Genomic DNA, 24,128 nt, shown 5'->3' on the forward strand with positions numbered 1-24,128 from the left:
TTTCTAGAAATTCCTAGACTAAGCTATTTTCCTCCTTGAGTTTTCAGTTAGTATATCCTACAGAGTGCCAAATCCACAAGATGCCTGGGAGGAAAAAAAAAAAAAGGTTTTAAGGCCAAATAAATTCAGGACACTAACCCTATACAGCAAAGGCTCTGACAAGTCCTGTGGTTAATAAAACCAGGTTAATTATATTTCATTTAGAATTTCCCAAATATATTTGCTACTAAAATGCTTCTTTGAAAGATATCCCAGCATTAGTGTCTAGATCTAGACTTTGCTAAATGTTCTGCTCAAAGTCTTGCCCAGTTGGGTTTTAACTACTGATGCCAACCATAGGGCGGGGGAAGAAAAAGCTTCAATTAGTCAAAATCACTGTTATTTCTCTTTATGCCAGGTAAAACCCAGACCTCTGTAAAAAATATAGGGCCTACAAAGCACAATCGTGCTTCCTTAGCTCAGTGCAACTCAGTGCAAGGACAGGATATAGCAAACCACTCAGGCCTCAGATGCTGAACAGAGTTGGAGCCAGCTTGCTCGTGTGCGCTGCTATAGCCCTTCAGGTACGCCTGCCATTTTGACTCAGGAGCTTCTGCTCCCCCTGACTACAACTGGACATCACATAGCAGTATTAGAAGCTCCCGTAGCCCTGGGCCACCTCTCAGCAGAGGAGCATGTTGATGTGCTCAGGTGACTTCTCAGATGGGCACCATCCTAGCTCTCTCTCTCTTTTGTTGAGATATGTCATGATCCCTGGAATACACTGGCAAGGAGTAAAATCTTAGTTTCTTCAGTACACACATGTAAATAAGCCACATTTAAACATCAGGGACTTGATGTGTCTGTGAGCATACTATGAAGTAGAAAATGACGTGATTATCTGAATAATCATCACTTAATGTAATCCTTTCATAAGTTATCTTCAATTAATATGTAACTGACTGAGGCAATCGGGAGAGTAGAAAGAACATGGGCCATTTCACACATGGCCATGCTACTTGATGTATTTCCCCTCATTTGCTACCTATTTCACAAAGGCTTTTGAAGGTCAAGTGGCACACGGTTGACATTTGATAAATAAAAATATGGCTTTTATATTATCGTTCACACAGCAAGACTTTAGTGGGCCACAAAGCAATATTTCGTTGCTTAATAAAAATATTAATACATGTACACAGTTCTTAGAAAAGATGTTAATGCTTTCTGGAAAAATAACTCTACCAATAAACAGCTGTGTGACCATGAGTAATTTATTGAACATCTCAGTGTGCCTCAGTTTGTCTATTATGCAGAGATTATAACCATATTTACCTGACAGAGTTGTTTTATGGATGAAGTGAGTTCGAAAACATAAAGCTTTTAGAAAATTGTCTAGAATATGAAGTAATCAAGTTAGCTACTAATAATACACCCAAACCCTCCCCCACTTCAAGTGTAATCCTCCCCATGTGATTGAGATGACTGTTCCTTGATTCTCTCTGATCACTCTTTTCCCTAATTACCTATTTTACAGCATTGACCACATAATTTTGTGGTTAATTATAACCTGTTTCCGAACGCTATTGGTTGTTACATGTATGTTGATTTTTATCTTCAACTTGGTGTTTTAAAGTCCCTATGGGATGCAAAAACAATAGTCCCTAAGACAAGGATTCTCTGCATCCTCCACACCACCCATCTTAGTGCTAAGACCACTGCAGGCTAATTTTTATGGATAGAAAACTTATAACAACATTAGTATGCTTATAGAGGGTTTCTGTACTTGTTTCTTTAAATAGCTTTCTGGTTTTCTTCCTCTTCCTTTTTGCCCATATGATCTTCGTATGGATGAGAATTTAGGTCCCCTGTTGCCCCAATCCATTAAGCACTGCTTCAAAGCATGGGTCCCTAGTTGTTTTATCTGCTCTCTGGCTGACTGCAGGTGCCATTAGGAAGGTGTTTGAACATTGTCACTGAAAAGATACTAAACAGGGCCATGGAGGCCTACAGAATAGACCCTAGAGTTAGTTTGAGATCCTTTGAGAGTATTCCCCAAAATGTCTGGTTTTAGTTTCAAACTAAAGTGGAGAACAGTATATAGGTCTGTTGTGTCAGCGTAGATAGGCTGAGGGTGACCAGTGAACCTCGGATTCATACCTGAGTTTGGTGCGATGCATTCTATTCTGACACCATTTTGTGAAGTATTTATCACCAAAACGGAGGAGGTGCATTTGCCTTCCCTGGGAAGTCCCCAGACTATATTCAATTTACCTTATGTGCTGATCAGCTCCAGTCTTATGTGTGTATGTACGACTGTACTTGAAAGGGGAGCAGGAAGCTTCCTGAGGGTCTGATGGGACTCACTTCTCACCTGATTTAACAAACCGTGTGTTAACGTCCACTGTCAGGCCATTCTCAGGGACCCAGAATATCACATCTACTAGAGGTTGGCAAAAGTTCTTAACCTCTCCATCCTGTGTCCTGCCCCTACCGGTCCTTTTTTGTATCCACTCCATACCCAGGTGCTGTCTGTGACTGGTCTGTCCATCTGAGCCCTATTAGTGACATGTTTAGTTGTGTGCCATGCAACTGAGGTCCTCTGAGTCCCCAAACCACACTCCAATATACTTCATACTGTTTCTAGTTAGAAGCATAAAGCAATTTAAACAGCTCCATGGCCAGGTGGCATCTGCCTTTGGGAAGACTCTTTAATAACAGAGAATCTATTTCCTGGCTGAAAACCAAATTTGAAGTTTCTGAAGTTCTTTAGCAACAAATAACAATTTTGAAGTCAATGAAACCTCACCAAATATTATCAAGGAAGGGTGAGGGGCTGCTTAACTGAAAATACTTTCTGTATGGGGGTGGGTGGTGGGTTCTTTATTATGTGCAAAGAGAGAAAATCCACCAAGTGTCCCAAGACTGGGGTGTATGTCTCTGTCTCAAACACCAAGACACAGACTGTGAGTCCACTGGATAAAATAATTCACCAGTGCTCTTGATTCAGATGGAATGTAACAACTGTCCATCTGGGTCTCACTCATTCTCTCTTTGCCGTGTCTCCTTGACTTCCAGCCACCCTGCTTAAAACACCTCCTTCAACCATGGGCTCATAGCTGGCCTCCTTCTCGCCAGAAAGCATTGCAGTGCTAACATTAAAAGCAGAAGCTTTTGGTTGGGATCAAACCCACATTACAGTCTCTGCGTGCCATTTCTCAGCTGTGGAATCTGGGACAAGTTATCTTCATCCTGGGACCTTATTTTCCTCGTCTTTGCCATGGTCACAGTGAGAGGCCTTTCCTCCCGTGGCAGTCGTGAGAACAGAATTAGGTGATGCCTGAAACTCCCCCACCCAGAGTGTGGCACACAGTGTGGGTGTTGGGTTCACGATAACGGCTATCAGCTACTGAGCACTTAAAACTCAAGTGCTGAATGCTTTTTCCCCATGTTAGCTTATTTAATCCTCACAATTACTCCACAGCAATTTAGGAGGATGGCACTTCTGTAAATTGCTTAGACTGGTGTCTGGCACCAAGTAAGCTCTCAATAAATGTTAGCTCTTATTAGTATTACTGTTGCTGTCTTCATTTGACAGGTGAGGGATTTGAGGTGAAGTGAGGTTAAATGTTGACTATTATTATCTACAACTTGCCAGGATATTTGCATATGAGAACACTTATGTTACAAAAAATTCCACCAGCAAGTATTATTTAATCATTGTATGCTAAGGGAACTAAGGCTTAGAGAAGTTAAATATCTGGCCAAATGCCGCTCAGCTAGAAAGTGGCCGAGCTGGGATCCGATTCCAGGCCTACATACACTTGAAACCTGCGCACCCCTGCCCCCTTCCGGTATCAAGCTGTCACCTGCTAAGCCTTCATAACTCTTACCCCTTCGGGAGCATCTCCAGGTCCTAGCCCTTTTTATCTCCACTCCTAGGAGAACCAGGCACTGGGCAGTGATAGAACCCACACCATTCTTAGACCATTTCAATCTGTCCTGACCTATCAACCAGTTAAAAGTGAAATCTTCCCAAGAGATTCCAACTGAACCTTTTTTGGCTGTTTTATGTTGCTTTGCAAGTTGATGACAGTTGCAGCAGCTGTTGGGACAAGTAAATCTTTGTTGGGTTATTTCTAGTGATCAGAGAGCACACTCCAGGGTCTGGGGACCTGCCTCACACAACCAGGTCCTGTGGAGGCAGCAGTAATAGAGGCCGAGGGGCCACGCTTCATAAGAACAGCTGTATGTCATCCTTTAGGGTGCCTCTATCGGGCAACATGGGTTTTTCTGGGATTTGAAAATTCTGTTCAATAACAACAAGTGTTTGACCAATACAATTTAATTCAATACAAATCTAAAAAGGAAATCAAAACACCTCAACAGTACCGCAGGCTATAAAAGACTGATGAAGAAGACAAGCCTGATTTGGCAAGTTCCATGAGAGAGATGTAAATAAATGGCTACGGGGATGCATAAAAAGGAGGTTATTATTATTATGATTAATTATTCCTGGAGAAAATCTATGACAGTGGTTTTCTATGATGATTCAATATTCTTTCTAATCATTTGGAGACTTTTTTTAAAAAGAAAAAAAACCAATGACTTCTAAGTCCCACAAGAGGTCAAATGAGTCAGAATCTCCAGGGTGTGTTGGCCCATCATAAGGATTTTTAAAAAGCTACTTAGGTGAATCTACTGTGAAACAGGTTTGAGAATCACTGGTTTTGGGGTGCCTGCGTGGCTTAGTCAGTTAAACGTCTGCCTTCGACTCAGGTCATGATCCCAGGATCCTGGGATCCACCCCTCTGTCGGGTTCCCTGCTCAGCAGAGTGTCTGTTTCTCCCTCTTCCTCTGCCTCTCCAGCTCACTCGTGTGCGCTCCTGCTCACTCTCAACTAAATAAATAAAATCTTAAAAAAAAAAAAAAAGAATCACTTGTTTAGGAAGCAGTACTTCATCAGGATTTTGACAACTGGAAATGGGGACAGAGGGATGGTCAGGGAAAAGCATACAAGTAAAGAAGTAGAGGAAAGAGAGTCCAAGGGCTTGGGAAGAGTGGAGGAAGGATTTGAGCAGGCTTGTGGATCCATGCACAGTACAAGAGGAAGCAGAGGAAAATAAAGTCTCATTTGCAGGAACAAGATCACGGAGACAGAGGGAGGTTGAGGGAGTTTGAATCTCCTTTCCAAAATATGTAAACTTCTGCTCTTGACATATGCCATGGTTAATTATATATTTGTTCTCATTTCTAGATGACCTAGATAACTATGTCTAGATAAAAAAGCGACTGCTCAAAACTTGTATGTTACAACTGAGAATCACCGACTCAAACTACCACAACCAAACACAGAGTGCCCTGCACCTTAAGGTAACAACTGGAGGTAATCACTGTCATCCTGTCTGCAAATACCCATTGGAAAATTTTTGTGTGCACATCTCTCCTGGAATTATGAAAATATATAAGCATTTGAGGAAGAGGCAGACAGAAAGACAATCTATTAAACCTCTCAGTAATGCTGATTCTGTCTGCCTCTACCTAATACTAGTCATTTTCAATAATACGATCTTCTTTAGGAGTGAGAGGCAAATCTTAAACATTTTTCTCATGAAATAGTGAATCTTGCTTGTGTGCTGGCTTTTAGGACATCAATAACATCCAATGTTTACAGTAACTGATGAAGTCAACAGAGCAGGTGTTATTATTCCTATCTAACAAAAACTGGCATAGAGTGGCATGCAGTTGTCCTCAATGGCCACATTTTGGATTCTGACATATGCCATTCCCACTATTATTCTGGGAAAAAGCATAGCTGAGTACATGTTGCTAAAACACCTTTTAAAAGGTTTTAAAATTCTTTTAGATGTTATTTCTTTATATGTAAGCATCAGTGATGATATTATTTAGGGCTCATTCTGATGTGATAATTTTCAGTGCCGTGAAGGTGCATTTTTATGATTCAGAATATTCCAGGTCACAAATCCCTCAAGAACAGAGACCTTACTTGATTCATATCCATATTCCCAGAAAACGTAACACAGTGCTGGTGTGGTGACTGTTCTCAGTAATTTTTTTTTTTCCTGAAAGAAAAACTCACATGATTTTGTGGTATTTAACATCTTATGTTATAATCATCATGCACACAACTAGTTATGTCAAACCGAACAGAAAATAAATCTGAGCTGATATGGTTTTGATTATCTAGTCCTTCAAACATTTGACATACATGCATTAAATGCCCCACTTGTGCCCACAGTGCTCAAGGGGCTGGAGGTACCATGGCAAAACATAAACAAGGTCTCTGTCCTCAATTTGTACCCTTGTGGCTGGAGACAATTACATACATGGATACATCCAGTAAATTGAGAATTTTAAAATGCTATGAAAGTTATAAAAGAGAGTGATAGAACGAAGTCACCGGAAAAGGACTACTTCAGATAAAATGGTCAGAGAATGGCATTTGGGCTGAGAATGATATAAAGAAGACAGCCATTGTAACAAGACAGTCATTGGTGTTCCAGACAGAATAGCAAAGGTAAAAGCTCTGAAATGGGGGGGAGTTCACTGTTATGTTCAAGGCATGAAAAATTAAAAAGGCTAACATCTGTAGGAGTGAAGTCTAAGAAGTAGGTAGAGGTAATATCACCTAAAGCCTAAGGCCACATGAAAAAGTTAGAATTTTATTTTACATTCAATGGGAAGGCATCAGAAGGTTGTAATAAGAAAATGACATGATTTGACATATGTATCTGCTGCACCATGAAATATTCTGAAGAGTACTCTCAACTACCAAAGAAAAACTGAAGAATGGCCAGATTTCTATTCTTATTAAGACCCATTCACAAAGATATTTCCAAAAGTGTGGAAATGAAGGGGCATTCAGACTCACAATTACCCTAATTAAAAATGTCACTAATAAAAACAACTTTATTGTCTTGCCAAGGAATCCAATTTGCTGTAGTTTTCCTGTGCAGACCAGGGATCAGTTCGTGGAAGAAGAAAAGTGCTTCTGTAGGGAGGGCAGGAGATCTGATCCCCCAGGCAGACACTCAGCATGGCAGAGAAAAATCTGCAGGTGAGGTGACCATGACATCTGTCATCTTAACAGGGACATTTATGGGAGTGACAAGAACAACAGGCATAAACTGGAACTGCACTGGGTATCTGGGATGTAGAGTGACCCTTGACTTAGGCTTGAGTCTCAACTTGCATCAAACCAACTATGTGGCTGGGAACAAGGTGTCACCGTTTCTGAGACTGAATTTCTTTACTGGGCACATGAATTGGTTGCATTTTTCTCATTGACTGAACACCAATTACCAGAGGGTCTTACTGGAGAGATAGAAGAATAAAGTCCATTTCACACCCACGTTCTAGTTGGACAAGTTTCTATGGTATAAGCCAGAGAAATATACATCAGGAGAAAACTAAAGCTAGCAGAGGACAGGAGTGATGACTCCTACGAAAACATCGAAAAATGCTTCATGGGGGCCTGGTGGAACACAAGCTGAAATTAGGAAAAAAAGAACTGAAATTCCCATGGGAATCAAGATGATCAAGGAAAAGATAGGGTTATCTTTGATTCAGAGTTCTGTTCCATTCCAGCCAGAGAGGACAGCATAGGCAAAAACATCTAAGAGTGCAAGAGCATGGCAGCTCCAGGCAGTTGTAAAATTGGTTTAACTAGGTAATCTCTAGGGTTCTTCGTGCAACAAAATGTTAAGAGTCACCCATTAAATGAGATCAAATATTGTGTTTAAAAATGAGATTTTTAGGGGCGCCTGGGTGGCTCAGTTGGTTGAGCGACTGCCTTCGGCTCAGGTCATGATCCTGGAGTCCCCGGATCAAGTCCCGCATCAGGCTCCCTGCTCGGCAGGGAGTCTGCTTCTCTCTCTGACCTTCCCCCTCTCATGCTCTCTCTCTCTCATTCTCTCTCTCTCAAATAAATAAATTAAAAAAAAATCTTTAAAAAAAAAAAAAAATGAGATTTTTATTTTTAGTGCCACAGTGTAATACCACACAACGCCAATATTCTTTCTCCATTCCTCAGTCACAATTGCCATTCTATCTATTCCTATTCACATAACATATATTTACACTGAGTTGCACACATACGGAACTTCTTGGCCATATGTACAGGAAGTACCTGAAGACCCAGGATAACTATAAACCTGTTCCTAAGGTGACAAGGCACCTGAGTGGCTCAGTCAGTTAAGCATCCGGCTCTTGGTTTCCACTCAGGTCCTGATCTCAGGGACATGAGATCCAGCCCCAAGTCGGGCTCTGAACTCAGTCTGCTTGAGATTCTCTCCCTCTGCACCACCTTCCACCCCCCATAACCCCCACCCCCAGCTCACACACACACTCTCTCTCTAAAATAAATTAAACAAACAAAAGAATAAAAGAAACATACAGCCTAGGGCAGAATGCTGAATATGCAGGACCACTGAAGATAATGCTAACTAACATTTACTGAACATTAACAGGTGTCAATACAATTAATTCTCGCAACACTCATAACCTAAATAGCAACATTTCCATTTTACCGATGAGATACCCAGGTATGGACTAGATAAGATCTTGCCACCGGGAACCTATTTAGAAATGAAAGAGCTAGAATTTGACAGCAGGGAGTTTGGCTCCGGGATCCATGCTTTTAACAACTATACTGCATGCCTCTCAACAGGAGTGGTGGACAGTTCATGCTGTGTGCCCATTGTTCACTAATTCATCTTTACTTTAAAACAACCTCAGAGGAGAAGTTGGAAAAACACTAGGTGGATCTCAGTAGGAACCTTCAAAAAAATACATATGCAATGAGCAGAGACAATAAATTTTCAAAATCACATTCCCATTTTCTAATTCAGCAGTCTGAACCCAAGGTCAGAAGGCTTGCCCTGTAGGTCTCTCCAAATCCACATGAAGAATTTAGTTGAATTCACAGGACATGATGTAAATGGATTGGCCAAGGTTCTCATGGAAACAATGACAGGTTTGATCAGCTGTTTGCATATCATGAAAGTTGTAGGTCTTGAAGGTAAAAAAAAAAAAAACCTCCATCTGCTAGCTTCCTCTGTTCAGCATTTAACAGAACCTCAAGCATAACAGTGATTAAAGAGACTTTGTAAGTAAGGATGGTGGTGGTAATAACAATAAGGTTAATGCAGCTGTATTACATTTGTGCAACAATGGAAAGCTTACAATCTTTAAATGTGTGGCATCCCATTTAATCCTAGCAACACATATATATTATTATTCCATTTTTACCCTTTCACCGACAAAGATTCAGAGAGGGGCAGTGCCTTTTTCAGTACAAGAGCTGGGATTTAACCTCAACTTTCTCATTCCACCAGTATTTCTTCTTCTCCCATTTCTGTTTCTCAAACTGTTAAAAATTTCAGCAAGCCACCATGGTTTTGCTTCAAAAGAACTAAAAGCCATGGCACACAGACCCAGGCTTTGAAACTCTTGACTGCCCCAGTTTCCATATAAAAATCCTAAAGCCCCACACTGCATAATCCCTGGCCTACTCCTTGAATTGTTGAGGGAGGAAATTTGAAAACTGATGAGTTTAACCAGTGAGCGTCATATTTTAACACTGGGAGCTGAAGAAGGTGCCAAAGCAGGCTGCCCCTCCTGCAAAGGGCCAGAAGGATGGAGGGCATGGCTAAAAGCTGCTTACCAACACAGGACTCCCCGGATAGTGAAAAGGTCCCATCGTCATGGAAACCGCTTCTGCACTCACAGTGGTACCACCCTGGCAGGTTAACGCAGCGGGAATGGTTGTGGCACTCAATGATTCCCTCTGTGCATTCATCAATATCTGCCTCAGAGAAAAACACAAGCCCACCAGGACATTAATTTCTTTTGACACTAACCTTTCAGTAAACACCTAAAACATGTTCATGTCAACAGATCAGTTAAAAGTGATTAGTCACCAAAAATGCAAGTTACAGGAAGAACCAAATCCCATTTTTTCCAGAATTCAAACAAATGGAAAGCTAGGGATGTGTTCTCATATACTGAATAATAAATGAGAGCTGATGGTCATGAAGACATCCTAACTACAAATGTTGTGTTGGCTTCTGCATAACCGAAAAGGAAATTGAGGATGTTTGGCACACTTTTGGTATTGAGTATATATGGCTTTTCCCAGATTCACTGTTTCCAAAAAAGTAATTCCAGATATTATTTGCTGTTCTTTGAAAACATCTATGAACGAATAAGCTCAAGAAACTCTGGCTCAAATAGTGTTGAACTGATTTTTTTTATACTGCCCTATCAAAGAGACTTATCATATTCATACCCCCTGCAAAACTTAGGGAGGAGAATAATAATATGCTGTTTCCCAAATTTATTTGGCTGAAGGATGGACTAGTCCTGTGAGACTGTTTTGGGGAGCATAGGTGGGGAACTACTGTTCTAATTCTTTTCAAGCTTAAGGACTTGATTTATGATTAGTCATTCAGAGATCCTCATTCTTTAGTCATTCCTTTTTTTTTTAAATTATGTTCAATTAGCCAACATGTAGTACATCATTAGTTTTTGATGCAGTGTTCAATGATTCATTAGTTGCTTATAACACCCAGTCCTCATCACAACATGTGCCCTCCTTAATACGCTCTTCAGTCATTCCTGATGAAAGGTCATATTCTGGGCTTTGTTTGCTCTAGGATCTGACTTTTTTTAACATAAGCAAATGCTTAGATCACGCACAGATTCTCTAGCCCAAAGGCTTGCCTCTGAGCTGAAGGAGTTGACACCACTGCAGAAAGACAAGCTATCAATTGTTATGCCAGGGTCAGCTCACTCTTATAGATCTCTCCATGCAATTGTTTCTTGGAATATAGCCATTGTTGGCTAGAAATCTTTTACTAGGTCTCCTGGAAATATCTGAACTATGCCAGTCTTCTACAAATAGAAATCTAATTAATATTGGGATATAACACATAATGAATAAAACACATTTTGGAGTCTTCTTCAGCAGTGCCCTGCTGTAGGCATTGGCTCAGGGGCAATCAGCTACCAGTTGTGCTATTACCTTGACATGTCCTAAGGTGTGCACAGGGCTGTGAATGTAGTTTGCAACCTGTCAGTCTCATCTTGTGGCATTCCAGCCAAGTAAGGAGAGAACAATTGTAGCTCTTTATACTGGGCAAGTCCAGCTTTTTTCTTTTCTTTTTTTTTCTTTCTTTTCTTTTCTGCCAACTGCCACCTTCTTCCTTTATTTTTAATTTTTTTATTATGTTCAATTAGCCAACATATAGTACATCATTAGTTTTTGATGTAGTGCTCAACAATTCATTAGTTGCATATAACAACCAGTGCTCATCTGTCCTCCTTAATACCCATTACCCGGATACCTCTTCCCCCAACCCCCCTTCTGTAACCCTCAGTTTGTTTCCCAGAGTCTGGAGTCTCTCATGGTTTGTCTCCCTCTCTGATTTCTTGCCATTCAATTTTCCTTCCCTTCCCCTATGGTCCTCTGTGCTATTCCTTATATTCCACATATGAGTGAAACCATATGATAATTGTCTTTCACTGATTGACTTATTTCACTTAGCATAATACCCTCCAGTTCCATCCATGTCAATGCAAGTGGTAGGTATTCATCCTTTCCGATGGCTGAGTAATATTCCATTGTATTATGAATCACATCTTCTTTATCCGTTCATCTGTTGAAGGATATCTCAGCTCCTTCCACAGTTTGGCTATTGTGGACATTGCTGCTATGAACATTGGGGTGCATGTGCCCTTCTTTTCATTATGTCTGTATCTTTGGGGTAAATACCTAGTAGTACAATTGCTGGGTCGTAGAGTGCTCTATTTTTAATGTCTTGAGGAACATCCATACTGTTTTCCAGAGTGGCTGTACCAGCTTGCATTCCCACCAACGGTGTAAGAGGGTTGCCCTTTCTCCATATCCTCACCAACATTTGTTGTTCCCTGTCTTATTAATTTTAGACATTCTAACTGGTGTAAGGTAGTATCTCATTGTGGTTTCTTCCTTTATGACTTATTATCATTCAGCCCATATAATTCTTTGACACATAGCATCCCTTAGTTTTTATTTAAGTTTTTAATTTTAATTCCAGTATAGTTAGCATACATTATTAGTTTCATGTGTACAGTAGAGTGATTCAACAATTCTATACATGACTCAGTGCTCATCAGGATAAGTATACTATTTAATCCCTATCACCTATTTAACCCATCCCCCCATCCATACTAATAACCATCAGTTTATTTTTTATAGTTAAGAATCTGTTTCTTGGTTTGTCTATTTTTTTGCTTGCTCACTTATGTTTCTTAAACTCCACACATGAGTGAAATCATACGGTATTTGTCTTTCTCTGACTTATTTTGCTTAGCATTATATTCTCTAGCTCCATCCATGTCATTGCATATGGCCAGATATCATTCTTTTATGGCTGAATAATATTCCATTGTGTATATATATATATATATATACCACATCTTCTTCGTTCACTCATCCATCAATGTATACTTGGGCTATTTCCAACATTTGACTATGGTAAATAATGCTGCCATAAACATAGGGGTGTATGTGTCCCTTCAAATTAGTGCTTTTGTATTTTGGGGGTAAATACATAGTAGAGTGATTACTGGATCAGAAGGTAGTTCTATTTTTAATTTTTTGAGGAATTTCCATAGTGTTTTGCACAGTGGCTGCACCAGTTTGCATTCCCAAAAACAGTGCATTAGGATTCCTTTGTCTCCACATCCTTGCCAACACTTGTTTCTTGTGTTGTTGATTTTAGCCACTCTGACAGGTGTGAGGTGATATTTCATTGTGGTTTTGATTTGCACTTCCCTGATGATGAGTGATGTGAGCATCTCATCATGAGTCTCTTTCATTTGTCATTGGTATGTCTTCTTTGGAGAAATGTCTATTCATGTCTTCTGCCTATTTTTTAATTGGATTATTTGGTTTTTGAGTGTTGAGTTGTATCAGTTTTTTTTTAAGATTTTATTTATTTGACAGAGAGTGAGCAAAAACACAAGCAAGGGGAGCAGGAGAGGGAGAGGGAGAAGCAGACTCCCCACTGAGCAGGGAGCCTGATGTGGGACTCGATTCCAGGACCCTGGGATCATGACCTGAGCTGAAGGCAGATGCTTAACTGACTGAGCCTCCCAGGTGTCCCTGTATCATTTCTTTATATATATTAGATACTAACCCTTTATTGGACATGTTATTTGCAAATATCTTCTCCCATTGCATAGGTTGCCTTTTAGTTTTGTTGATTGTTTCCTTCACTGTGCAGAAACTTTTATTTTGAAGTAGTCACAATAGTTTATTTGTGTTTTTAATTCCCTTGTCTCAGGAGACATATCTAGAAAAGTGTTGCTATGGCCAATGTCAGAGACATTACTGCCTCTGCTCATTTCTAGGATTTTTATAGCTTCAAGTTTCACATTTAGGTCCTTAATCCATTTTGAGTTTATATTTGTGTATGGTGTGAGAAAGTTGTCCAGGTTCATTCTTTTCCATGTAGCTGTCCTGTTTTCCCAGCAACATTTGTTGAAGAGATTTTCCCATTGTATATTCTTTTCTCCTTTGTTGAAAATTAATTGACCATAAAATTATGGGTTTATTTCTGGGTTTTCTATTCTGTTCCATTGATCTTTGTGTCTGTTTTTATGCCAGTACCATACTGTTTTGAATACTTCAGGTTTGTAATATAACTTGAAGTCTGAAATTGTGATAGCTCCAGTTTTGATTTTTTCTTTTTTTTTTTTAAAGACATTTATTTTAGAGAGAGAGTGCATGGAGGGGAGGAGCAGAGGGAGAGGGAGAGAGAAATTCAAGCAGACTCTCTGCACTAAGTGTAGAGTCCAGCATGGGGCTCGATCTCATGACCCCGAGATCATGACCTGAGCTGAAATCAAGAGTCAGATGCTCAACTGACTATGCCACCCAGGCACCGCTTTTTCTTTAAACATTGCTTTGGCTATTTATGGTTTTTTGTGGTTCCATACAAATGTTAGGATTGTTCCAGTTCTGTGAAAAATGCTATAGGTATTTTGGTAGGGATTACTTTAAATCTATAGATTACTTCGGGTAGTACAGATATTTTTAACAATATTTGTTCTTCCAATCCATGAGCATGAAATACCTTTCCATTTGTTTGTGTCATCTTCACTGTCTTTCATCAGTGTTTTATAGTTTTCAGAGTAGAGTCTTAAACCTCATTGGACAAGTTTATTCCTAGATAATTTATTATATTTGGTGCAACTGTAAATGAGATTGTTTTCCTCATTTCACTTTCTGCTGTTCAATTATTAGTATATAGAAATACAACAGATTTGTGTACACTAATTTTTGTACGCTGCAACTTTAGTGAATTCATTTATCAGTTTTAGCAGTTTTGTCATGAAGTCTTTCAGGTTTTCCATATATGGATCATATCATCAACAATTAAAGTTTTACTTCTTCCTTACTGATGTGGAGGCATTTTATTTCTTTTTGTTGTCTAATTGCTGTCACTGGGATTTCTAGTACTATACTGAATAAAAGTGGTGATAGTGGACTTCCTTGTCTTGATCCTCACCTTAGGGGAAAGGCTCTCAATTTGTCCCATTGAATATAATGTTTGCTGTAGGTTTTTCATATAAGGTCTTTATTATGTTGAGGTATGTTCCCTCTAAACGTACTTTGTTGAGGGTTTTTATCATGGATGTCGTACTTTGTCAAACTTTTTTTTTGCATCTATTGAAATAATCATGCGGTTATCCTCTTATTGATGTGATGTATCACACTGATTGATTTGCAAATGTTGAACCACCCTCGCATCCCAGGAATAAATCTCACTTGATCATGGTGAACGATTTCTTTTTAGTGTTTTGTTGGATTTGGTTTGCTAGTATTTTGTTGAGAATTTTTGCATCTCTGGCCCATAGTTCTCTTATTTTGTTGTGACTTTATCTGGTTTTCGTATCAGGGTGATATTGGCCTCATAGAATGAATTTGGCAGCTTTCCTTCCTCTTCTACTTGTTGGAATCATTTGAGAAGAATAAGTATTAACTCTTCTTTAAATGTTTGGTAAATTCACCTGTTCAGCCATCTGGTCCTGGACTTTTGTTTACTGGCAGTTTTTTGATTATTGATTCAATTTCATTGCTGGTATTTGGTCTGTTCAAATTTTCTATTTCTTCCTGCTTCTGTTTATGTTATACATTTCTAGGAATTTATACATTTCTTCTAGGTTGTTCAATTTGTTGGAATATAATTTTTCATAATACTCTCTTACAATTGTTTATATATCTGTGAGGTGGGTTGGTATTTCTCCTTCTTCATTGTAATTTTATTTATCTGGGTCCTCTCTCTCTCTCTCTCTCTGGATGAGTCTGGCTAGAGATTTATCAATTTTGTTGAACCTCTCAAAGAACCAGCTCCTGGTTTCTTTGATTTGTTCTATTGTTTTTTAGTTTCTTTTTCATTTATTTCTGCTCATCTTTATTTCCTTTCTTCTGCTAGTTTTAGGTTCTGTTTGTTCTTTTTTCCTAGCTCCTTTATGTACAAAGTTAAATTTTTTATTTGTGATTTTTCTTGTTTCTGAGGTATTGCTATAAACTTCCCTCTCAGAATGCTTTTGCTGTGTCCCAAAGATTCTGGACCATTGGGTTTTCATTTTCATTTGTTTCCATTTCATCTTTTATTTTCTGGTTGACCCATTCACTGTTCAGTAGCATGTTGTTTAGTTTCAGTGTTGTGCTCTTTCCAGACTTTTTCTTATGCTTGAATTCTAGGTTCATAATGGTGTGGTCAGAGAAGATGTATGGTATGACTTCAGTCCTTTTGAATTTGTTGAGACTTGTTTTGTGACCTTATATGTGACCTATTCTGGAGAATATTCCATGTACGTTTTAAAAGAATGTGCATTCTGTTGTTTTAGGATGGAATGTTCTGAATATATCTGTTAAATCCAACTGTTCCAGTGTGTCATTCAAAGCTACTGTTTCCTTGTTGGTTTTCTGTTTAGATGATCTGTCCATCATTGTTGGTGGGGTGTTGAAGTCCACTACTATTATTGTGTTACTGTTGATTACTTCCTTTATATTTGTTGTTAGCTGCTTTATGTATTTGGGTGTTCCCATGTTGGATGTTTAAATATTTACAATTGTTTATCTTCTTGTTGGATTGTCCCTATTACTATAGAGTGTCCTTTGTCACTTGTTACAGTTTTTATTTTAAAGTCTACTTTGTCTGATATAAGTATTGCTACCCCTGCTTTCTTTTGCCATCCATTTGTATGATGTTTCTCCATCCCTTAACTTTCAATCTGCAGGTGTCTTTCTTTAGTTTTTGTCTCAGAAATTCTTTCTCTCCCCTTCTATTCTGATTGATAGCCTTGCTGGACAGAGTATTCTTGGCTGCAGATTTTTCCCTTTTAGCACTTTGAATATATCATGCCACTCCCTTTTGGCCCCATGAAGTTTCTCTGAAAAATCAGCTGGGATTTCCCTTGTATGTAACTCTTTTCTTTTCTCTTGCTGCTTCTAAAATTTTTTCCTTATCACTACTTTTCTTTTTTTTAAAGATTTATTTATTTATTTGACAGAGAGAGACACAGTGAGAGAGGGAACACAAGCAGGGGGAGTGGGAGAGGGAGAAGCAGGCTTCCCGCCAAGCAGGGATCCCGATGAGGGGCTTGATCCCAGGACCCTGGGATCATGACCTGAGCCGAAGGCAGATGCTTAACTGACTGAGGCACCCAGACACCCCTCCTTATCACTACTTTTTGTCATTTTAATTACTATGTGTCTTGCTGGAGACCTCTTTGTGCTGATTTTTTGGGGGGGAATCTCTGTGCCTCCTGGATATGGATATATGTTTCCTTCCCCAGATTTGGGAAGTTTTCAGTTAAATCTTCAATTTTCTGCCCCCCTTTCTCTCTCTTCTTCTTCTGGGATCCTTATAGTACAAATGTTATTTCACTTAATGGAGTCACGGAGTTCCCTAAGGCTATTCTCCGTTTGCATAATTTTTTCCCTCTCATTTGCTCAGCTTGATTACTTACCATTACTCTGTCTTCCAGATCATTACTTCATTCTTCTGATTCCATTAGCCTATTTATTCCATCAAGTGTACTATCAAATTTCATTTATTGTGTTCTTCATCTCTGATTGGTTCTTTTTTTTATCTCTTTGTTAAATGTCTCACTGACATCCTCCACTCTTTTCTCAAGTCCAAGAGTATCTTTATGATCATTACTTTAAATTCTCTATCGGGCATATTACTTATTACTTATCTCTGTTTCACTTAGGTCTCTTGCTGTGGTTTGGTCCTATTATTTTATTTGGGATATATTCCTCTGTCTTCTCATTTTGTCTATCACTCTGTATCTATTTCTCTGTGTTAGAAAAGTCAGCTACATCTTTTCTTGAAAGTAATGGACTTATGAAGAAGAGGTCCTATAGTGCCCTGCAAGGCAGTGCACCTTGTCCCTCAGGATCTGGTGCTTCATGGGAGTCTCCTATGCCTGCTGTGTGTGACTTGCTGTAGTCCTGGCCTCTTTTTCCTCCAGTCCAGTTGTCCGTGGAGGCTCTTTTTTCCTGTAATGGGCAGTGTTTGGTCCCTGGCTTGGTGGGGCACGTTTTAACAAGGTACACACTAGTCTGCTTATGAAATGCAACCTGCCACCACTGCCACCAGAAATGAAGCTCTGCAAAAGATCCTGGTCAGGAGATGGGGTGCTGGGGAGGTTTGCACTGGTCTTCCGGGTGCTGCAGTACTGGGACTGAGGAAAGCTTTAGTGGAAAGGGCAGATCCACCCAAGTGTCAGGGGCAGGTCTTGGTGTAAGCATGTTGGGTAGTGAGTGTTGGTGCCATCCTGGTTCCTGCATGTGCTCCTGTGTTTATGCTGAAGGGCAAGGGCAGGAAATAGCATGTGCCAGATCCTTTGTTCCTGGAGGGGTCTCCCTGTGATCCTTACCTCTTTGGGACAGGCTCTGAGATGAGTAAATCACTCTCCCTCCAGTGTGCCCCTATTGCTCCTTCTGTGTTATATCTCTGCTGGCTGTTTGTTGTGCTGTCTTTTTAAGGGTGGAGACTTGGGTTGCTAAAGCCTTCTGGATTATCCTAAAGTGGAGCCTAATTTTTAAAATTCCAGGCTTTAAGTCCCACTTGTTGTAAGAACTCACAAAATTCAGCCCCTCTCACTGTCAAAGCCAAATGTCTTCCCCATATGGGTTCCCTGGTGTGACAGTCTGTTTCTCATCCTTCTCAAAGACCCAGGCTCCGTTTGGACCACAGACAGCTAAGGTCCATTTTGTTCTCAAACTGTATCTCCATGCTTTCTACCTTCTTCTATTCTCTATTCTCTACCTTTCGTTGTTATGTTTGTTCTGCCAGTCCTTGGGTCATTTTTGGGGTTATTTATGCTGATGTGAGTGTTATTTAGTTGTATCCATGGGACACGGTGAGCTTAGGGTCCTCTTACTCAGCTATCTTCCCAGACTCCAATCACATCCCTTAGGTTTCTAAATGTAATAAGCCCACAGGACACAGGGGCACCTTCAGCTACTGCAGTCAGGTTGTTTGTGCATGTATTATAAATTCCCAGAAAATGAATTTTAAGCAGCTATAATTTTTGAAATTTTACAGATATGTGATTTTGTGGGACACACCTTGGATCACTTAAAATTTCAAAATTTGAAATAGAGAGGTAACTTGAAGCTATGTCTTACAGACAGAAAGGGCTGGCCCTAGCTTATGGAGTCAGTTCAGTATTTTTAAATACAGGTCACCAAGAGAAACAAGTGTAATGAGAAGACTGATTTTCAAAGATAGCTTCTCCATGTAAGGCTGAAAGACAACTCTCTGCAATGGTGCAGCAACAAATTCTAAGCACTGATTTCCAAAGCCCCCAGAAAGGTGGTCATGACCCCCAAACATCCTGTCATATCTAGACTTCCGACAGTATTCAGGTAACAACCATCCAACACAGTTAGTATTTTGAGAAATCAGGAAATACACAAGCAAAACCTTCTCAGATAACCAAAATAATCACAAGTCCTGTGTTTACACCTGCTGCCCATTTCCTTCTCAAAACCATACCAGTTTGGAGGATAAATTATCTGAACATCTTTCAAATAATTCCTACAGCCCTCAATTCAATGTTCAATTTCTAGGAGGAGCAGGAGTGGTGAATCATGTGCAAATATTTTTTCAATTCACATATATTTTTATTCCTAAAATGATAATAATAAGAGAGACCTTTAAGGCTTCTATGATTCAGCAGGACAGAAGTTATCTGTGTAGCATGGGGAACTGTGAGAGCAAGATAACCAGATAGTTATATGTCTACAACTGCCCCCAGAGACACCAGGGAATCCCTCCCTGGCTTACAATGAAAATGAGAAAAGGAGTGGAGATATCCCTTGCCTGGGAGATGCACTGTCCATAGCAGATTCTGGCAACTCAATGGGAATAACTAGGACTCCTCACATACCAGCATCTGGTAATAAAGCTGCACATTTATTCCGTAAGTTCTACAACTGAAGCCAAAATTTTCATTTTATATGTAACCAGACTATACTTGAGAGGTGCTCAAATTTTCATTGTGTTCATAAAACTGGCCATTTCTTCTATGTAGTCACAGTAGTATTAAAAGCAACTATCACAAACACAAATACAGAAAACACTTAAAGGCTTTTCAGTGACATTCTGGGGACTTTAAAAATTATAAATGGGTCGTGGCTGCCTTTGTCCTCAGAGATTTGTTTCTCCCAGGCAGCACTTGCCACAGGCAAACAAACAAGACAGATGCCTTGGTAACAGGGTCTCTGCAAGTGCACTATGGAATCCAACACTCTCTCAATGAATTCTCATGAATTACTGTGAGACTGTGTCGGGGAAGGTCATTGAGAGGACAGAACTGCTGGTTGACCAGAGAGCTGGACCCAGGCAATCAGAGGTTCCTCAGCCCCTCCCCTATCCTTGGAATATACATTCTGCCCACTGTTCCCACAGGGAAAGCTGTTTTCAAGGACACAGCCTTGAGAAAGCAATGTGTTGTTGAGACCATCTGGACAGTATACATGATTGAACCCAGTGAAGGCCTCTATATAAACTTTTAAGATTCTGGCAGATGGGTGTGGAGATCTACTCATCTTGCAGCTGCTAAGACAAGCCTTGTATGTTAAATTCCTTTGTGTATTATACCTGCCACCTACTAACCTGCAGTGGTTTGCCTCCTTCTTCTGCCTCTCCTTGCCCTGCATGTACAGAGGCCACTTTGCAAACCAAAAGCCTGGCTGCATCACACAATGTGTTATTCATTCCAAAGGAAACAAGCAAAAAAATATATATCATTTTACCTTCAAGACCTAGAATTTTGTTTAATCTCAGTTTAATCCAGCACAGATCTGAAGATGTGGCAGAGGAAACAACAGATGATGGGGGGGTTCCTAAAAGCAGAACCTACAGTATTTATTTCTGTATCCTCAGTGCCAAGTGTTTGTTACTAATAGCTCACATTATAGCCTGGGTCACACAGGTAACAAAGGGCAAAACCAAGTTCAGAACTAGCTAGAACTTGTATTGGTCACTACCCTATCAAATCATCTTGTTGACAAACGAAGAAAGGAAGATTTACACAAATATATAGCATTTATTCAACTCTCTAATATTTGTTTAGCTGACATGCTAAAGAGGATATTTATGCTGTGGCAGATGCAAAAGTAATAGGATTCCTGAAATACAAGTGCTCATGATCAAGGGGAGGAGGTATATACAAGCATCCTTTAAACCCTAGCCAGTATCACCTTCTCCAACTCCTCCAGACCCACAGGTCCTCTCTCCCCTAGTGGCTCAGTGTATATGTACACATCTATTTAAGCACATGTCTTGCTCTATCACAGTAATTCCCCTTTTATGTCCATCACTCAAATGCAAATTTCCCCAAGAACAGAGACATCATCTTAGACTTATATTTCTAGTGATAGTAAGTATCAAGTAATATGAAGGTATCCAATAAAAGTGTGTGAAAATGAATGCAAAAATAAATGACAATGGACTGAATGAAAGGAACAGTGTGCAAAAGTGCTGTAATAGAGATTTAAAGTACCGCAAGATTTCCTGCTGTTTGCAAATCACAAAGATACAATATCAATTCACAAAACTAAATAAAATGGGGTTAGTTTAATCTTTATATGTTATTTACCTTGAAAAGACAATATGTAGTTTCTATTTAATACTTTGTTTCCCTGTCTAATTTTCAGAGATTTTTAAGGTGGAATAGGCAACAAGAAGACACATAGCTCTACCTACCTTCAATGAACAATCCTACCTGTACCCTGAAATTTTTTATCACAATGAAAACCAGATGACCACCAAATGGTTTTCCATAGGATGTGTCCTAAGGAATACACTTAATCCTATTTCGGATGTACAATGAATTTACCATTAAAAACCACTTGCAAACAAATCCTTGAATTCTTGCAAAATTCTTGTCTCGAGTTCGATGAATCTCTTCCTTTATCTGATCTCGTCTGTCTCAGATATGTTATTTGAAAATTTATAAAATCAATAAGGTTTATCTCAAAGCTTATTTTCAAGGATATGGTGTTATATATCATATTAACAGATTAAAGTTCACAGTGAAGTAGAGGCTCAAGAAGCAGTTGGATTTTATGTTTTTGTTTTGTTTTGTTTAGAGAGACAGAGAGAGAGAGAGTATGCACGAGCAGCGGGAAGAGGGAGAGAGAGAATCTTAAGCAGGCTCCACACCCAGTGCAGAGCCTGACATGGATCTTGATCTCACAACCCTGAGATCATGACCTAAGCTGAAATCAAGAGTCAGATGCTTAACCAACTGAGCCGCCCAGGTGTCCTGGATTTTATCTTTTCTAAGGATGTGTAGAGTGAGGAGGTTGAGTCATGGGAAAAACTTTGATACTTTCTTTCACTCGACAAGTTTATTGAGCACACATATAGGAAATGTTGTATCACACAGTGTGATACAGAGATAAGAAAAAAAACAACCAAACGTCCCTGTGCTCCAGGCACTTATAGTCTATCAGGGAAAACTGGAATGTAAAAAAGTAACCCTGATTAACAGAACATGGACTTTGGAGACAAACATGACTTCAAATTCCTGCTCACCAACACACTAATATATCATAAAGATTTTTCCAAACCTTTGTTTTCTCATCTGTAGATATTGGGAAAATAAAATCAAACTTTATAGGATTAATGAACAAAAGACTCATAAGCAAAATCTGTTATATTTCTCCTGTTGTACAGAATATTAACTTTTAACTCTTACATGCTGCTAAAAAAATCAGAAAACAGTGGATGGAGTTAGAGTGTATTACACTAAGCAAAATATGTCAAAGAAAGACAAATACCATATAATTTCACTTATGTGGAATTTAAGAAGCAAAACAGATAAACATATGCAAAAGGGGGGAAAAAAAGAAAGAGAGAGTGAAGAAAACCATAAGAGACTCTTAATGACAGAGAACAAACTGAGGGTTGATGGAGGGAGGTGGGTGGGGGATGGGCTAAATGGATGATGGGTATTAAGGAAGGCACTTGCTACGATGAGCACTGGGTGTTATATGTAAGTAATGAATCACTAAATTCTACTCCTGAAACCAATATTACACTATATGTTACCTAGAATTTAAATAAGAATTGGAAAAAAAAATAAAAAATGAAAATGAAAACAGAAAAAAATTAATATTAACTTGTAATCAAGAAACTAGTTAGGACAGAGGTGATTTCTGGATCCTTAAAAATATTCATGTGGATTTTGCGATAATTGTCGCATTGTAAAACACTGAGGAATAGAATCTATGAGTCTATAATATACACCACATAAAAACACGGGTTCTCTCCCCCAAAAAGTCACATGAATTTAAGTGGAATCAGTAACATAAAGTACCAAAAATATAGTAAACACAAAGCTGATTAGTATTTAACATTTGGTGAATTCCAGGATTGCACTGAGCATATAGCATGTATCAGAATGTTTAAGGGAAAATAAAAAAATAAATTAGTGAAACAGAGAGACTGTGTGATACAAACATGCTAGCTCTTTCAACTCCCCTTCTCCTTGGGCATCCAAGGGTGTATCCTGAGCACACCTCCTTTGAGATGAGTGAGCCCATGTTACTGAGTTCTAGCTCTAGAGCTAGAAATATGTAATTTCAATATAAACCCACAAAAATGTCTCATATGAATCTCCATGCTATTTTTCTCTGCCCATTAGAGGCTACTGTACAGGGAAACCTTGAAGCCACATCTTAAAAATGGTAGAGCCTACATGACTATGTAGAGTGGAGCGCTTCCACGGACCTGAAACTGTCATGGACTGTTTATATGAGCAGAAATATGTTTCTGTCTTATTGAGGAACCACACAGTTTGAGGCTGCTTTATTGCTGCAGCCAAAATTTCCTAATTGTTTTGATAGACCCCTTTCCATATTACGGGGTAAGATTGCAGAGGTCAGAAGTCATGAAGACACAATCTCTAAAAATAAAAACAAGCAAACAAGAAAAACACTTCAGCACCAATCACAAGTCATAGACAGCTAAAGATGTGGGAGAAGTTTTGTGTTGGACTGAGACAAAGCTTTGTAGTCTGATACACTTGAGTTTGAATCTTGGCTCTGTTATGCCTAGTTGTGGGACTCTGAGCAAATTATTTATCTTTTTTCAGCTTTAGTTTCCTTGGTTCTTAAATGAAGATGGTTTTACCTAGCTCATACTATTGCTTTAAGGATTGAATGAGATCAATGTAAAGCTACTCTACAGAGCTAGGCAGGCACTCGTTAGACCTGCAATAATTAACATTCTCTATTTTCTAATCCCCATTTGGTCAGAGAGGAGCTATGTGTCCATGCCGAGACAGTCCAAGTCTCCAGGCCTCAATTCTTGTATGTAAAATGAAAGGACTGTGTTATAGCACATTTCAGTGCTCTTCCAGGTTTAACACCCCATGAGATGGGAGAACTGGGCTTTGGGCTTAGGCTTTCATCTGCTACTAACCAGCTGAATGCTTGCTGTAAGTTTTAAGCAACTTCAGTTTCTTTATTAGTTAAAAAATGCATGTTGTCCGTGTGTCACAAACAAAGCTCCAATAAGATATGAAAAAACTCTGGAAGTCAAGTAACTGCT

The 24,128-nt window shown here is 39.3% G+C and overlaps 1 protein-coding gene across 3 annotated transcripts in view; it reads right to left on the reverse strand.

Annotated features, from left to right (window-relative positions):
• The window catches only part of NELL1 (neural EGFL like 1), an 805,269-nt gene that overhangs the window by 32,299 nt on the left and 748,842 nt on the right, over positions 1-24,128 (reverse strand). For 2 of the 3 annotated variants that reach the window (XM_021685859.1, XM_021685857.1), the window contains one exon: positions 9,662-9,802. The exons of the other annotated variant lie outside the window; for it this stretch is intronic. In XM_021685859.1, the coding sequence (XP_021541534.1) occupies positions 9,662-9,802 (141 nt within the window). The remainder of the gene's footprint in view (positions 1-9,661; positions 9,803-24,128) is intronic. 3 annotated transcript variants of the gene reach the window in all.

This window comes from Neomonachus schauinslandi, chromosome 11 (genome assembly GCF_002201575.2).
Source record: "Neomonachus schauinslandi chromosome 11, ASM220157v2, whole genome shotgun sequence".
Taxonomy (NCBI): Eukaryota; Metazoa; Chordata; class Mammalia; order Carnivora; family Phocidae; genus Neomonachus; species Neomonachus schauinslandi.